The sequence below is a fragment of the Rhyacophila brunnea genome, unplaced genomic scaffold, assembly GCF_057557595.1.
Source record: "Rhyacophila brunnea isolate RB1 unplaced genomic scaffold, BYU_Rbru_1.0 scaffold_7, whole genome shotgun sequence".
In the NCBI taxonomy this organism is placed as follows: domain Eukaryota; kingdom Metazoa; phylum Arthropoda; class Insecta; order Trichoptera; family Rhyacophilidae; genus Rhyacophila; species Rhyacophila brunnea.
In genome coordinates, this window is record NW_028233339.1 from 34,117,952 (window position 1) to 34,137,155 (window position 19,204).

The window sequence follows — 19,204 nt, forward strand, 5'->3', positions numbered from 1 at the left end:
TTATCAGGCGCGAACCGGACAACCTGGAGAGACTGGTAGTTTTGGGTAGCCTCCAGGGAAGGCGAAGCAGAGGAAGAGCGTCTTCGCGATGGAGCGACCAAGTGAAAGAGCTTACTGGGGGCACCATCCATTCTGCACTGAGAGAAGCGGAAGATCGAGAAGGATGGAAAGTTTTGGTCGCTCAAAGGATGGCGAAATTTAAATGTGGTCACGATTCTCAGCCATGAGTGCACGACCAAGAAGAAGATTGATAAAAAAAACTTTAGGCAGCATTAGGATTTTCTGTATCACTGATAAACAATCTTCGTATAACCAGAGTATTAAAGCCCAGTACACAGTTACTAATGATTATTATGACAATCCATAAACAAATTTCACATGGATTCTATAGATATGTATGTGTAATACACATTTTTTTTTCCACTCCCAATGAATGTTTCGCCTATTTTATATGTAACCAGAGATGTACATATTGATATTCGGTGGGCGGTCTGATACTAAAAACAAGAAGTCTCCACATAATGTTCTTTAAAAATAATATTTTTTTCTGTCAAACGAATGTTCTGTTCAGTTATCATAGTTTCCTCATGAAATGTATGCAAAGAAAACATGGGTTTCGTCGAAGTTTGCATTATTACGCTATTTTTGCCATTTTGCATGCGTAGCGAATGGCTGGTAGGGGATTTTCGCAATAGTATTGCAATTTAATAATTGTGGGTCGGTTGGTGATAGACAAGTACTAAAAAAAACATTCTGTCATTCCCCTTCAAATGTATTGCAATAAATGGTCGTTTATATCTCTTCTTAATTTAGCAGGGACACACATAATATGATCTATTGTTATAACTTATAACTATGGGTGAGTAAATCCAATAATCAACAGCTTGCCGTAAAGAAGTATTTATATGAAAAGGACAATAACAGCGTACGTATGTAATTATTAATTATAATTTAATTATGTACACCAGTAGGTATACCCTGCTGGAATTGTAAAACGATAATAACCAAGTGACTTCTTCCCTGGGTGATCTCAGGTGTGCGGTAAACGATAATATTATATCATCTTACATATAGTATATTATTATTATCATCCTCCCCGGTGCAGTGCGTAAGACGCTGGCCTTTGTTTCCCGAATAGACCAAATGTCAATTTTTCAGGAGACGAAAAACAAATTTCATTGTCGTATATTGAAATATCAGTAGATGTATCAATCATTCTTTCTACACTGTATGATTGCAACATTATCTAAGAATAGATTCCAAGAATGATATACTGGTATAAATCAGTAAATGCACAGAAAATGCGTTTTATTTACAAGTACTCGTTGTGGATATTCGGGAAATTTTTAGCGCTCTCTCAGAATAATGGATATTCGGGACAAATCATGGACGTTCGGGACTTAAGACCGTAGCGTATTGCTGCACGGCCCACGGATTACTGAGTGGTTAAAAAGTACGCACCTCAAATGTTATATTTATTTACACGATAATTGGTAATGATTACTTTTACTATTTAAATACCTAATGATCGTAATAACCCAAGTTCGTAGGTAATAATAACATGCGGCATTCGCTTTTTTCGGTTTTTTTCGTAATAAGTAATAAAATAGTTTTTAATAATCTTTTTTTTTATTCAACGAATAATTCACAAGATTTAAGAATGTACCATTCTAATTATTGAACATACATAATTTTGAAAATCACTTCTGAGAAAATATATTAAAACCAATAGAAAAAATCTTTTTGAAAAAAGTAAGACACCCGGCAGGAATCGTCCCTGCATCTCCTGGGTTTACGACCAAGTCCACGAATTATCCACTATGCTACGAGGTGACATACTTATGACGACAAACTTTAACTATTGGCCTGTTAATGCCTGCTCATCAGTATTCTTCAAAATCAAGCGACTATTGGCGATCGGTTTTTGTTTATTAAATAAAAGTAGGTATCTACTACTTCAATTACTAACCGACGTCACGGATTTCTCCAATATTTTATGATGGTACTTACTCGTACTTGCTAACAATGTTATATTAATACTTTTTCAAAAAAAAAAAAAACTATGTATATATATCTGTATATTCTTATACCTATATATTTCTATAATTAACAATTAAACTTATTACAAACCACCAAATAAATATTATATATTTACTATTGGAATGACAACACAAAATAATAGCATCTATAAATTAATTACCATTGGCTGCTAATATTAGGTAGGTACCAATATCCTAAGTATATAATATTCACCAAATAAATAGTTACTAACATACATATTAAATTAAATTAACTATCAGCGCATTCAAAAATAAATCATAGCATCGCCTTTATTTTCATAGAAATACCTAGATTAAAAGTAAAATAAAGACAAACAATGTTTGATTAATAATAATTTGAAATAATAATTATTTTTTACGTCATAGTAGTTGCCGGGTCATACTGTAGAATTCATATAACCGTTGGGATTTTGTGTCATTTATCAAAACAAAATGCAGTTATTTAGGTTAAAATACTCACTTCCATAACTTTACTATAAGTTCAGGGCAAACTGGTGATGTATCAGCTATAAACGATCTCTTAAAATTAGATGAATTCACTATTAAAACAATAGTAACTTTAAAAACAATATCAATAAGACGAAATTTGAAAGAGGATTCCAGACGGCCGAAAAATATGAGAGTGGGCGTGATTGTTTTAGAGCTAGACAGCGTGAATGTGGGAGCGAGATGCACGGCGTCAGCGCGGTTTGATTGGCTAAAAGTCATATTCGGGAAATAAAAACTCAGCCAGAGATTTATTTCGACCGAAATTAACTTGGATATTCAGGTACGAATAGTTGGACATTCGGGAGAACAACACGGAGTAATTGTAACTTAACATGGCGTATTCGGGTTTTTCAAAAAAATATCTCTGTTCCTAGATAAAAAAATATTTTTTTTATAAATGATTTCGGTAGAGTTCGATAAAAGAAATTGAACTGCATTAAAATGTCGATTTCGACAAAAATGGATATTCGGGAAACAAATCCTATAGCGACGATATATTAATGTGATTTTCTCGAAGCCTTGGTTTTTGTGATTGGTTCACTTCTATTACTACACACACTACTGTTACACTAAACTACTGTCATTAAGCCTCGTGGCATGCTGTAGTGTTAACAATAATATACTTATATAATTTTTTACCTAAAGATTTCTCGACGATAAGTTGAAGTGTGTTCTTTTTAGATTTTTGGGTACGCTATCAGCGGACATTGAGGTCTTTTATAATTTATTAAAGTTTTAATTAGTGATGTTTAAGTTGATCAGTCCAAGAAATGTCTCATGACTTATGCGATATCGCACATCAACTTGAACGACCCATTGTCTCTGCAAAACGGATTCTATAAATTTAATAAACAGTAGAACCCAGCTGATGGTGTTAGTCTCATTCAGTATCTAAAGAAGAGCGCTTCTATGTAAACAATAATATGGCATTAAAACTTGTGATTCTTTTAATAAGCTACTTCGTGTTCAATTTATCAGCAATACCAGGTAAGAAGTAATTTTATATATTAATCAAAATATTATTCAATCATAATTATACGTAATTTCGTTTTGGAATATTTATCACGTCACTATATTTTTTTAATTCTTGATTCATAGTACAAACAATCATTATTATTTATTATTAACGGGAAACGGGTTTTTTTTTCTGATAGTACAAACTGATAATAATTTATTGATAACGTATATGTTTTTTCACATACGTTTACACATTAATAACAATTTGTAACTAATAATGTATACCAATAGAATATCTATTTTTATTATCAATGCCAAAAAACAATAATAACAATATCATGGCTTTTTTGTACAAGGTGGTTGGTTGTTAGTAATTTTGAACAATCACAAACACCCAGGCTTTAAGAAAATCACATAAATATAATGTGACCATTGCTATATTATTGCATGTTTAAATTACATTTAATCTAATAAATGTTACCAATCTATTTAATCACTCAAAATTATTATGATATACTTACAGAAATAAGAATACGTTACATATCAATACCGTTATAATATGGACTTATGATGAAATTTCTCTAGTTTGTTTGCTGTCTTATATAGAACATTTTGTTTAAAAATATATATATATATATATTGCACAATGATACAGACATGCAAGAAACTATACCGAGTGAAAGAGTTCCAAAGTTTTTATAAAACAACATAACCATCATATAAATTTAATGTCATAATTTTAATTGATTTCTCCAAATTAAATGCTAGATACAATATAATAATATTTATAGCCCGGTAGCACATGCATGGATTTACTGCTGACAGTACGTATGATCGCGGCCATAACAAGAAAATGCAAATGTAAACACTTACTATCGTGCAAGTTGCAAAATTGAATTCATGGATCAAAAAAGTTCAGCAGGTTCTGAATTTTTACGCAATAGTTGGAACTTGCATGGGGGATGCACATGCGCGGCAGAACGATAGTAGTTAACCTGCCGGAAACAATAAAAATTAATATGTCATTGGCCGGAAATAATAAGAACTACACCGCCACGAATAGCACCATATAATGCCAACATTGCGTCTCGCTTGCGCTTGAAGAATGAGATCGGTGAGACAGTCAGCACTTGTACGTGTTATTATCGCGATAGTTTAAAATACACATTATTGGTGCCAGTAAATCAATGCACGTGTAAACGGGCTATAAATATTATTATATTGTGTCTTGCATTTAATTTGTAGAAATCTGCAACTGCTTGATATATGCGCATGCACAGTAGAACGACAGTGGCGAACCTGTCGGAAAAAAATACGAACTACACCACGCAGAACATTTTGAAGTTTAACATTTTTCATAACCTGTCCGAACCTGTCAAATAGCACCACACAATGACAACAAACGCGTTCACTTACGCTTGAAGAGTGAGATCGGAGAAACAGTCACCACTTACGTGTGTAAACAGTTATTATCGCGATAGTTTAATGTAAACGCTATTGCTTCCAGTAAATCCATGGACGTGTAAATGCGTTATTAAGGATTTCATGATATATATCATAAATTATATGACCATAAATTATTTTAATCGAAATTTATTGAGGTTGCCAGCACTTGTTGCCAATGTGGACACCGCTTAATGCCTCTGCTCGGGAAAACTTAAATTTAATACATTTTATGGATTATGGACGTATCAAAAAAGTTTAAAATGATTTCTTTATTTATTCAATCTAAAAATAGACTACAATTCAGATAAAAACTATATGAAGTTTCTTAGAAAACTGATTTTTATTAAAAAGTACACCGGCATATGAGAGATGAATTAGGAAGATTGTCATCGTTTGTGTCTTAGCAAAATCATAAATTTTCCATGCATGAATATTATATATACCTACCTATTATATATATATTCATTTAATGTCTTATAAAAAGTATGATTTTAGGTTTGTTTTAACTATTTAAAGTTGATAAATTATTTTTTTTCTATTGATGTTCAACAGCTGTTTTCGGATTTGATCAAAAACGCTCATACCCCAAAATTATTTTAGAACTTTATGGGATGGATGTTATGAAAGAAGTAGTATGTAAACTAGTGAAGTTACCCAAAAAATGTATTTTTTACATTTTAGAGTTACAATGTTAAGGACAACTTAATTTTAGATTGAATAAATTTTTGTCATAAATATAAAAAAAAACATTTTATTTAATTTTCTGAATATTATGTTTGCTGAAAATACTTAATTGATGGTGATTGTAACAGGCAGCTAAACTATATTTTTTGGTAAAATATCCATTTTTTTTTTAATTTATACGTTAATTCGTCATTATTCGTCGCAGTTCTAAATTTGCGAACAAAGATTTAAATAGGTATCGACTACAATTAAAAATGTGTTCTTCAGTATACCTGTGTATATTATATGAACTCTAATATTATCTAATGATAATCCCAGGAACAATTTTTCGATAATCAAGAATCCGAAAATAGTATAATAGAATATTTTCGAGAATCGAGTGTCGGGATATTCGCGAAAAGATTAAATTAATAATTTCCAGAGAATCGTCGATCACAATTTCTAGTCACGATCGTATACTTGCGGATAAAATTTTAAATTTAAACTCAAGCGCAAAAATGTGTTGGTTTTAATTTCATTTATAATGTATAGTGTAGGTGCATGAAAAACATCTCAACTTGTCACAAAACTATGTATACAAAATTTATTTTATATTTTTAAAAAATCCAGTTACCGAGGATCGACCATCATTCCGCAATGACTACACATATATAGCTAGTGTAAAGCTATTCTTCAAAGAGCACACACTTCAACAGACATGGGCGAATGCTGTAGCGATGTGTTCAGCGGAAGGAGCTAGTTTGCTGGTTCCAAAAACAGCAGATGAAGTCCAGGCAGTCTTATCGTTCAAGGATAATGCCACCACTCAGCTATGGGTGGGAATCCATGATATGTTTTCGGAAGGGCAATTCGTCACACTGGACGGTATATATTAATTCACTTTATATAATATATGTGTTTATATATTTTCAATGTAGCCGATACAGCACTATTTCTTTTATTCAATGAATAATTCACAAGATTATGAGAATATAACATTCCATTTATTGAACATACATAACCTGAAAACATCTCAGATATATACCCACTACAAAAAAACACGAATCTCGACAGGATTTGAACCCGTATAATCACTGGTATTGCTTCAATCATTATATTATATTAATTACGGGCCGCACAAAATTGTGTTTTTGCTAATTGCTTTTCAAATGAAAATTAACACGTTAATTAAAAAATTAATTAAAATGGCCCGTAAGCATTGGGTTAAAGGAAAACCTTGAAAAAATGCATTCTTAGCGTGATAAATAAAGTGTACACCTTTCGGGGAATTTTGGCCCATATACTTACCTCCAGATCGACATAGATTATAATAAAAACAACCTGTAAACCAGTAATTCCGAACCGTTTCATAGCTTCCGCGACAATACTCAAAAGTTTGCTGAAAATAAAGCTTGAAACTAATTTTGGTAATTTATAGTCATAAAAGTGTCACAGTCATAGCATAATAGTGAACCGCATCAAAATATTTAGGTATAGATAATAAATACTACTATTTTTAAATACCTAATTAAAAACTATATACCTATGTCCTATATATTATTTACTCGTCCTTACTTGCAATAACGTTCCGTGCGGATAGACAAGTCATGACGTGCTGCTTAGTTTCTTAGTGCTCGGCCGAAGTCATTTGGCGGGCGCGGCGCGGCGGCGTCTTGCGAAACTCAAACGTATAACCGTGTGTATTATGCCCCAAAAAAGACACTGTCTACGAACATTTTACACACGGTTATACGTTTGAGTTTTGCAAGACGCCGCCGCGCCGCCCCCGCGCGATCACTACGTTCTTGGACTTAGGGGCAGGATATTTTAATGGGCGATAAATTAAATAAAAAATGCGAATAATATATTTTCAGAACCGTCTGTGGCACTAACGGATAATCAATGTTGAGGGTGTGTAAGCATATTATATTTTGATTGAATTACTGATGATAATTTTGATATAGTAATAAACTATATTTTCTAGCATCGGTCGGCATTTTCTAATTATAAGACAATCGTTTTTTTATCCATGGGATCTTCTGAGCAATAATAATAAACATTTAATCAAATTACATAAAATGTAATCATTACTAACTTACATTTGGAACGTTGTACCATCATCTTGATTTTCAGTACAGCTACCACGTTAAAACACAACAGTTAACCATATTTTCTACTACATTAACTAAACGTATTGACCAGTAACTTTATATTAAAAATACCCTATACTTATATTTTTATATATATTTCAGCAACACGTGGGCACTTTTCATAAGCACATAAGTCAAAATAATATTTACCGGTTTCACTTCCAGTTTCACTGAGTCGATTATCATTATGTCTTTCATCTTACTCTAATGCATATTATATTGTTGACATAATATAATGCGTGGGCCGAATGCTCTCTCACTCGCACTAGTGGTTAGTTTTTATTAAAGGCCTTGATGAAAACCATTTTTTTGTAGCAGCTATAACACTGTCTTAACTTAAGGTACTCAGTCAATTGCCAGATGATCTTTGCAACTATGTCATATTATTTAAACAAAATAATATTATTGATAGTACTGTAGGTTTAGAAAATTTTAGGTGATTAAATCTCCCAAAATCTAGATATATTGTTATTTTTTTATTTATTATTTCAGGTAAAGATTTATCGAATGTGTATAAATCTTGGGCAGAATGGGAACCTAACAACGTTGCAGGCAAGGAAAACTGTGTGACAATGAGGAACAATGGGCTATACAACGATGATAATTGCGACAATCAGTACAAATATATATGTACAAAAGAACCGACAAATGTTCCAAAAAATGTTGTTTGTGAGACATATGATGCTGGTAAGAAACATCCCATCCGAATTTGAAATGTCATATGATTAGTATACTTAGTTGTAATAATTTTAATAATAAAAATACTTAATTGACGTTGATTAGTGACAGGCAGCTGAACTATATTTGCGCAAAAGAAACATCAAATGTTCCAAAAAATACTGTCTTTGAGACATACGACACAATATGTAAGAGATAATCCAAACTGAATTAAAAAAAATACGTTAAATAATAATTATTATTGAACATTAGAATTTATTCAATATTCATGTAGCCTTTATAGACAACCATAATAACCCGTAAGTGAACCAATCGTTTCGAAAATGAGACGCTCACTCGCTCACACCCTCAAAGGTTGCTTCTAGAGGGCACTGAGATATGCTATTCATTTTAATATTTTATGTTACCTATTTAGGTAGGGAGTTTAAACATTAACAAAACATTTTCTTGATGTGTGAGGCATAAATAAGCAACGCAGCTTTGTGTCTGTTAATTCGACCTCCACTCTATGAAGGCTCATAATTATATGATCATCTTTAAGATCAATGGCAATGTAATCTATAATATAAAAAACAATATTTGTTTGTTTTTTCGTGTTTTATACGCTGCCATACCGTTCATCCGATTGCGATAAAACTTTGTCAACTTATTGTTTGCACTTGCGCGAAGAGTATAGGCTATATCTTATATATAAAAATGTTTCTGAATTAGAAAAATCATCATCTTCTTCTTCTTCTTGTTCATTCTATTTTCTTTTATTCGTATGGTTCCTGTACCATTCATCCGATTGCAACGAAACTTTCGTCAGTTATTGTACGCACACCCGCAAAGGTTTCTAAATTAGAAAAACCATCTTCTTTTTCTTCTTCTTCATTATATCTTCTTTTATTCGTATGGTTCCTATACCATACATCCGATTGTGATGAAACCTTCGTCAGTTATTGTGGTAACACCCGCAAAGGTTTCTGAATTAGTACAACCATCTTCTTCTTCTTCATTCTATCTTATTTTATTAGTAAGGTCCCTATACCATTCATCCGATTGCGATGGAACTTTCGTCAGTGGTTTTGCCAACACCCGCAAAGGTTTCTGAATTAGTACAACCATCTTCTTCTTCAGTATATCTTCTTTTATTTGTATGGTTCTTATACCATTCATTCGATTGCGATAAAACCTTCGTCAGTTGTTGTCGTAACACCCGCAAAGGTTTCTGAATTAGTACAACTATCTTCTTCTTCTATTTTATATTCTTCTATTCCAGTGGCGAAGACTCCATACTAGGCGATTATTTAAAGCCTACCTTCTTAAGAAAAATAATTTTTATTTTCATGTTGTTTCAAAATGTCTGACGTCCCGTATACAAATATACAAGCTGTTTCGTTAGCGCTTACGTCGCGAGAGCGCATTTATTCAAAATAATTAATAAGAAGGTAATTTAAAAAAAATATTTCTATGTGATTAAATCACATAAATATGTATAACAATCAATACATATTTATGTGATATAAAATAATTTATCTCGTGATTTTTATTTATTTATTAGTTCACTCGTTAGACAATTAAGATATCTGATATTGTACCTACCTAAGTCTGTGTTTTAAATATAGAAGTATTTTAAAATGTCTAGTTTTACGGGTTAAATTATAAATTGTTATTGAACATAATACAATACAGCAACGGATATTTTCATAGATGATAGATAATATATTTTGAGCGTAAATGTTACGTTTATAAATGTTTAGGAAAATACATAAGTAATTCAAGCTAATTGCTTATTTTTATGAACTAATTATAACAAACCAATTAAGCTTTTGAAATTTCTTCGTTTTAGCGTACCTATTCATCAGTAGTAATATTGGGTTATCTTCTTATTTCCCGCAAATATATCTGACATGCATGGTTACTCCCACAGTCTACCTCTTTCAAAAAGTCACCCTTCGCCACTGTTCTATTCGTATGCGTTCCTATTCCATTCATCCGATTGCAATTAAACTTTCGTCAGTAATTGTGCCAACACCCGCGAAGGTTTCTGAATTAGTACAACCATCTTCTTCTTCTATTATATCCTCTTCTATTCGTATGCGTTCCTATACCATTCATCCGATTGCAATGAAATTTTGATCAAGTGTTGTGTTCACGCCCGCAAAGGTTTATGAATTGGTACAATTATCTTCTTCTTCTTCTATTCGCATGCGTTCCTGTACCGTTCATCCGATTGCAATGAAACTTTGGTGAGTTGTCGTGCGCATGCCCAAAGTGATTTCTGAATTAGAAAATCATCTTCTTCTTCTATTCATATGCGTTTCTATACCATTCATCCGATTGGGAGGAAACTTTTGTCAGTTGTTGTCCGTACACCTGCAAAGGTTTCTGAATTAGTACAACCATCTTTTTCTTCTTCTATTCATATGCGTTCCTATACCATTCATCCGATTGCAATGAAACTTTGGTGAGTTGTCGTGCGCATGCCCACGAAGATTTCTGAATTAGAAAATCATCATCTTCTTCTATTCGTATGCGTCCATATACCATTCATCCGATTGCGATGAAACTTTTGTCAGTTGTCGTGCACACACCTGCAAAGGTTTCTAAATGTATTAAAAAACGTAAAGGTATTATATAAAATATAAAGTTTATTGTTTGTTTGTTCCATTCAATTTTGATTTTTTTTTACTACATATTAATAACATTAATAACGTTTGCATATTTTGGATTCGATTTTAATTTAGTGTTCTTTTGTTTGGTCTTTACTCCTATTAGAATTATTTTCATATTGCCATATTGTATTACACAGATATTTTGATATTAAAAAAATAATTACCTCTTATTATTTTTTAAATATCTATGATAAATATAACCACGAAGCGACCCTGTGCGAAGCCGGGTACTTCAGCTAGTGTAATATAATAATTGATAGGAGAGCATATTAATTAAATCAAGCGTTCTCAAAGAGACACTCACACCCCCTAAGTGTACGTCCTGAGTGGCAGCGTTCGGCGCAGCGTTGAGCGTTTTGCGCAACTCAAACGTATAACCGCGTGTGAAACTGTTCGTAGACAATGTCTTTTTTTGGTTATACATTTATACGGTTATACGTTTGAGTTGCGCACAACGCTCAACGCTGCGCCGAACGCTGGCACTGAGGCCTCACACTAAGGTTGCGATTTAGAGGGCACTGGGACAAGCTACGGTATTCGTCTTCAAATTGTCTATCACTCTTGTGAGGAATTCGAAAATTAAACAAACATTTTCTATGTGTGCGAGGCAATACTGTTTTGTCTTCTTTGGTAGGTACTTATTTCGCAAAACTTTTTTTTTATTAATTGACACCAGTTTCGCCAGCTAAATTAAGATTAGATTTATCAGTTAGTGAACATTTTTGAAAAATATGCGTCCCATTTGGGACTCGAACTAGTATTCCATCGAAATCCACCAAATATGCTTTACGAATTAACCAATATAAAACATACTATTGTCCCTGTCCGGAAATTTCATCGTGAAATGTTGTATCGGAAATATATGATGGTATATTAAAGACCGTCCAACCTATTTGGGTCGTAGGTATAGTATTGAGATCTAATTAATGTCTAAATAAAAACACAGTTCTTGTCGGTTAACATGAAGTTAGCGGCAAACAAATTTTGAAAATAGACGATATACTGGATTATTATTCAGGTTAGGTTAGGATTTAATAAAATTGGAACATTATTGTCTGTAATGCTACACGAACAACGCGTATTTTTTTTATCTCTTTCCGATAAGCAAGCTCACGGCGAACTGTGGTACGGTGAAATTTAATACGTACAATTTATATGTAACCACTATTTACGACGAAATTTAAGAACACTACGCCTCTAAGGTGTTATCTTAATTTTAGAAATATTGACAAATATCTTTTTTGATTTAAAACCAAGGTAATTTACCTTTTTTTCTATATGGCGTCAGGATCAACCCAGCACATAATTAAGTTTTCTGTATGGTAAGAACCATGCTTAAAGATAATATGTTTAGAAAAACTTTGAGCTCATGTTGATAAACAGGTGTAGTATTATGTTAGTATTATTTTATTATGTTCGTCTTCTGAAAACCTGATATTTTGTACCACATCCAGCTTACTTATTATGGATTATACTTTAACATTATGTACATATTTGTTTTTATTTAATATATTTAGTAATATTTCTCATTAGGTACCTATTTTTATTGAGTTTCGAAGACTTAACTTATTTGTATTGTTTGCGAGTCATCGTAGTTTAATGGACTTCTTTAACGATTAACGGCAACTACGTGTTTTTTCAAATTCTTGTTATTAAATTTGCTTATTTACTCAAAAATTATGTTTTCCACCTGCTTTTATTATATAAAAGAAAATTAACTGTATTCTGTGTCAGTATGCATTTCCCAATTGTTAGTACGCATAGTACCTGAAGATGCCGATATGCAAAACCCGAGTCGTAAAAATTAATTTAGATTCAAACTCCATCAAGTTCAAATTCTAAAGTATTAAAATATTTGTAGGTTACAGTGATAATAAATAGATGTAATTTTTTTAGAATATGTCTTTAAATCGGAAACAGACCGCTGCTACAAGATTCACAAAGTACCAAGAAACTGGAACGACGCCTTTAGAATATGCAAAGCGGAGCAGTCGCAGCTGGCCATCATCAACAGCGAAGCAGAAGCAAAGATATTAGTGGAAATGCTTGAGAAATATCCCGTTGACTCCCTTCATGGAAATGTTGACAAATATAATGTATATCTGGGATTTAATGATATTATAACCAATGGAATCTTCTTAACTCTCGACGGTAATGGAAATAGAATATAATATTTTTTTTCATATTTTATTACTATAAAGAGTTAGTCATAAAATATCGAGCTACGCCAAATCTAAATATCATCATAATAAAAAATGATACATTTTTAATGCCTGCGATTGCCAAACAAGTAATAAAAAACTTTGTAAATGACATACAATGGTAAAAGTATTAAGACTGTATAAAGATTGAATTTTTCTTCGACCATATCCGCCCCTTGGTTGGAGTATATCATGGACACCACACGTTGCTTCCAAGAGTCCCGTAGCTCCACCGTTTATACTTTATAGTCGCTATTTAGTGGCCTTCCAGGACGCAGAACTTCGTTTGACTTGAAGAACAGGCAAGCCAGGTTGAAATTCTCTGCAGCGCGTGACCGAGACAGGTTTAACGTCGCTTCTTCATTCTCAGTATGATGAGATTTTAGTGCACGCCCTTCCTGCAGGGCTTCGATAAATCCTTCTTAAAACGCTATACGTATAATTTTGACCAGTGTTTTTTGTTCGTTATGACATGATAAATACAATAATGTGTAGACATAGCTGTTGGCGGTTAGCAGAAAACATATGTGTATCCAAAGATGAATAGTCACATTTGTCTAATAAATACTTTATAATCTTTTTAGGAAAAACTTTAAATGACGCAGGATATGATATATGGGCTAATGGACAACCCGACAACCATGAAAATAATGAGCGGTGTGGCTCCATGTACCGCGATGGTAAATTGAACGACCTGAAATGCGCAAACATAGCCATATTCATCTGCGAAAGGACCCTCGGCGATGCTATGGCTATACAAACCCATTCAAGATTCGGAGACACAGCAGCGGCGTAAGGAATAAGTCATTGAATATTTGGAAGTAAGTGGTTAATAACGCAGAATCTCCGACCTCCTGGATGAAGAGGAATAATAAATAAAATTTTATAGAATAATTATAATTCATTGTAAGCAGTTATGACTGTCTTATGACCTATATCCCTTATGACAAAAAGACTTATACGAATGAGAATTGGCCGAAACCATCGTATGAATGATATATATTATACTTAATATGTTAGACAATAGTGTCAATTACCGTGTTAGCAAAATATATCTGATTAATAAAAATTTTATTCGGTTTGAATCGCCTTATGTAAATCGCTCTGTTTCGTTCGGAGGTTTTTTTCGTGGCCTTCTATTCCAACATAATTATTGTAAAAAGTGTGATAACTATTCACAATAACAACTTAGGAAAGAAAAATATATCAATTTTAATTGTGTCTGTACTTAAGTATACAATTAAAAAAAAAAAAAAAAACATAACATAACATAACATAACCTAGTTAAGTAGCTATTTAATTGAGAAATGATTTTTTTCTCCTTAGAGATAACTGTTACAACATTATTAAAAACACGTAAATGGCGTTAAAAACAATCCAGGACTTCTTGGTATTCTTATACTTGACATTCTCAACTCATGACAAAAACTACATTCTCACGGCAGTTCATAATATTTCTATAAGCCGACAAGACCAGTGAACATAATATTTATCAATGCTAATCTATGTGCATATTTTGTTTAGCACTTTTTTAAATAAATTTTATTTTTTAAAATGTTTTTTGTACTATTTCTTAAAAATTATAACAAAATATTATATACATTGTCAATTATGGCGAGACTTTGATAATACAAACACAAAAATGTGATATTAGAGACTTTCATCAACCTTCCCTTTACGATGCTGATAAATTCCGTTCGTTTCGGTGATGTCACATTGAGTCACAATATCACAGTACCTGCGTAGAGGAGAAATTCTTATTTACCGGGAATGTATGCCATATTACTCTTGTGGTGTAAAAAAAAATAAAAGTCGGCGCCCACGGTGGCCGCGCGACTTAAGCGTTGGACTATCATGCCGTAGGTCCCAGGTTCGAATCCTGGGTCTGGCAAGTACACATATTGTTTTTCAATTTGTGTTTGAGTCAGGGTATGGACCTAATAGGTTGAGCAAGTGGCTGACATCCATTTCTCGTAAAAACAAAATATGTTAATACAAACCTCTACTCTGTGTAGGCCCATATTATGATCCTATTAGGATCGGAGATGGCCGGAAAAAAAATAATTTAGTTTGTCTACTGACCGTGACGAGATCGGACAATGAAAAAACACCGTAAAATTAATATTTTATTTACATTCAATGATACATTTTCCATTGGGTCTATTCTATGCTTATCGACCGCTAAAGTGATAAAGTGAAAAATATTATCAAACTTAGGGTAGGTTTGTATCAAAATATTAGCACTTATTGTAACAATTACACGAAGCCGGTTTTTATTGTTGCAATAAGTGCTATATTTTAACAGCACCTATCTTGCTGCTGTTAAAATATCGCACTTATTGCAACAATAAAAACCGGCTTCGTGTAATTGTTACAATAAGTGCTAATATTTTGATACAAACCTACCCTAAGTTTGATACTATTTATCAATTTAGTGTTCGATAAGTATAGAATAGACCCACATATCAATATAATTAACGAGTTGAGTCGTACTATAAACAACTGATTTTTCATTATATATTGGGCATTGCCAAAAAAAAACTAGGTTTCAGGTAAGTATATAATGATATTATTATTATAATCATTTCATAGGAATTAATATATTATAATTATGTAATTATCTATAATATATATATTTATTTCCATATAATAATAGCTTTTTATTACGGTTTAATATGAAAAATAAATGCAGTATTTAATTAATAGACTATATTGGTAAGCAGGATTGTAAATCGATCAGGTAATTATATTTTAACAAAAAATCTGAAATGTACCATAAGATTTTGTCATGCGCCATTTTCAGTTCTTTTTGCGACGCATGTGATGATAGTTTCTTAGTAGTCGTAAAATCATATCTAAAATAATAAAAACACTAAAAAATAATAAACAATAACTAAAATAATAAAAACTATATTTGAAATGTTGAAATAAAGACATTTTGAATTTGGCGCAATTTCGTAGATGGCTTAGTATGTGGTACCGTTGCCGGAGTGAGAAGTGCATATCGAAGATATAAGTTTGTGTGAAGCGCGCAATTACAATATTGAAATTTTACTCTAATTTGAGGTTAATCCAGAGGTAAAGAAATATAAATTATTGCGAGGTACTGTCGGACGGGCTGTAAAATATAAAGTGCGATTATCCATCGGAAAAACAGGCTCACCCGTACTTTCCATTTACTTTTATTTTGAAATACTTGCTTAACTAATTAGGTATGTAGTTATGTGGCAACATCTAGCGGTGAAAATAGAAAATAAACTGTTCTCAGTCGATAAATAAACGAATGAATCGAACAGTCGGTCAAAGCAGACATTTCCGTCCGGAATCGACGTAAAACTAATGATTATCTAATTAGATTTATATAAATACAGTTCGAATTAATCGAACAATATATATTGTCCGGCAACTTCATCTTGGCTACGTGGCAAATCTGTGAACTACGTACAGCTAATCGAACTTCCGGTTTCAAATTAGGAACGCCCCCAAATTTTTCATTACATTTTTGACACTTCGTATTGGACGCATCTATCAATTTACGTAATTTGAAGCTTTTTATATTCAAAAGATGTCTAAAACAATACGAAATGATGTTCGAATTATTATCAGTAAACTTTTGATTTATTGCGAAGAAGAAACAGAGTCGTATTTAAAAGGCAACAGGCATACAATACTTTCAACAAGCCCATTTGACGGGTTCCTGTCATGTCAGGTATGTCAAAATTCAGTGTTGTAATACTAGAAATATTTCCCCAAATACTGGAAATTATGTTTGTATATTATAAAGTTATGTGTATCGTAATCTATTTTATTAATATTTTAGACGTATAATAATTAAGTATAAATGATCATTAGTTAGATAATGAATTGTCCTATTTTTTCCTAATTATTTTCCTAATTTTTAAACCGATAAGTAGGTACATATTGTTTTAAAATTTATGTAAGGTGGATATAATTTAATTTATAGAAAATTATTTTCACAGTATGTGTTTCTACAACAATTTTACTAAAAATACGATATAAAGACATCATTTGTAAATTATAAAACATGTGATTGGGTCATCAATATAATATTGAATATGTTATATCTTTCTACTTCTTGTTTTTTAGTCATAATTTGTGTTCTAGTTATTTAATTAATAAATACCTGCAGCAATATTATCAGTCAATGTGGGTTCAATGATACATTTCCTTCCAAATTCAATAATTACGCTGTATTAATTAACCTAATATAATAGTAATAATTAAGAGGTGAAATTATTTGAAAAAAAAATTCTATTGATATTTATTGAACAATAATTAGACTTATAAATTAATGTACTTATAAACTTACTGAGAATAGAATTGATATAAACTAAAAACCTAATTTCGCGGGATATGTTTTCTCAAAAAATGACAACACTGTGAAATATTCTATACGCGATAAGAGCGACTTCCTGTTGTTGCCTAAATAATGTTGTCGTACAGTACATTATAATATTATCTTAATCATAATGTACTACTGGAATGAATGTCAGACAATAAAGAAGTGAAAAACTGGAAATCATAGTATAAGTTCCTCTCTAAATAAAAGTTAGTAAATGTTAAGTGAATAACTTCAAATAATACTTAATATTTATTTAAGGGTGACCCCTTACGTGAATGAATAACCTCCCGATCCTGAAATTTATGGTATCACAGTACAAACATGTAACATGTACACACATGTTGTAACTTATAACTATGGGTGGGAAAATCGAATAATCAACAGCTTACTTGCCGGAAAGAATATTTAGGTATATGAAAAGGACGATTACATTGTATGCAATTATGATTTAAATTTACTTATGCACACCAGTATACCCTGCTGACGTGCTAAAAGGATAAGAGCCGAGTGACTATTTCCGTGGGTGGTCTCAGGTGAGTGAGAGTAGGTGAGTGAGAGTAGGTATAATCATTAGCCCGGGTGCAGTGCGTCAGACGCTGGCCTTTCATCTGGGCGGTGAGTTCACAATATATTAATGTGATTTTCTCGAAGCTTGCATTTTTGTAATTATTCCACTTTTATTACTACATACACTAGTGTTACAGTAAACTGCTGTAGCATGCTGTAGTGCTAAAAATAATATATATCGTTTTTATCCTAAGATTTCTCGACGATAAGTTGGAGTGTGTCCTTTTTAGAATGTTGGATAATATGTTAACATTCGATTAAGCAGACAGTTAGTTATAACGTATAATTCTTAAAGTTAATCCAATTTGGACAACACAAACATAGATCTCTCCAGACCATGCCACCTCGCATCATGCAAACACGAGAACGTTTGAATGTAAAGTTTTTATGCCGTATCCATTATTTAAGCGTGAATTAAGCTCGCCCGCGCACCGATATATCCAATAATGTTCATACACCACGGTATTGCAGTACCGTTTTCAAACAAATATGGTCAAATTGCACAGGTGCGAGGAGCGGAGTACGCAGCTGGGAGCTTGATCGGTACTGCAGACCGACAGTGTAACGCCGTTTCTGCGTTCGTACGCGAGCAAGCGCGCGACAACGGAGGAAAGAAATATAGCTTTAATGATTTATTGACATTGTTAAAATTTATTTCTGCAAGTAATTTATGCAAAGTTCTTTATTTTAATTACTTATTAATATAATTAATAATTTATATTTAATTTTAACGTTAATGGTAAAATATAATCCAAATAAACATTTTTTATTTTTAATCAACCGCAGCACCCCCAGATACCTTATCCGCGTGCCGCCACTGTATGTAAGTACATTTTACCAATATACGGTTTAAGAATGCTAGATTCTTATAGAAAAAAATGAAAAACATCAAAAACACACATATTATTATTACAAAAAAAAAACTAGAAAAATAGGTGGACCGAGTGGGATTTACATCTTTTAGTTGGGCGAG

General features: G+C 32.3%; 1 protein-coding gene across 1 annotated transcript; it reads left to right on the forward strand.

Moving 5' to 3' along the window:
* The first annotated feature begins 3,425 nt into the window (after positions 1-3,425).
* Positions 3,426-14,856, forward strand: LOC147064760 (macrophage mannose receptor 1-like). The gene is made up of 5 exons (XM_085958035.1): positions 3,426-3,536; positions 6,246-6,500; positions 8,258-8,452; positions 12,997-13,251; positions 13,886-14,856. Exons 1-5 carry the CDS (start codon positions 3,473-3,475, stop codon positions 14,095-14,097), a joined length of 981 nt encoding a protein of 326 aa, XP_085814161.1. The 5' UTR covers positions 3,426-3,472; the 3' UTR covers positions 14,098-14,856.
* The last annotated feature ends 4,348 nt before the right edge of the window (positions 14,857-19,204 follow it).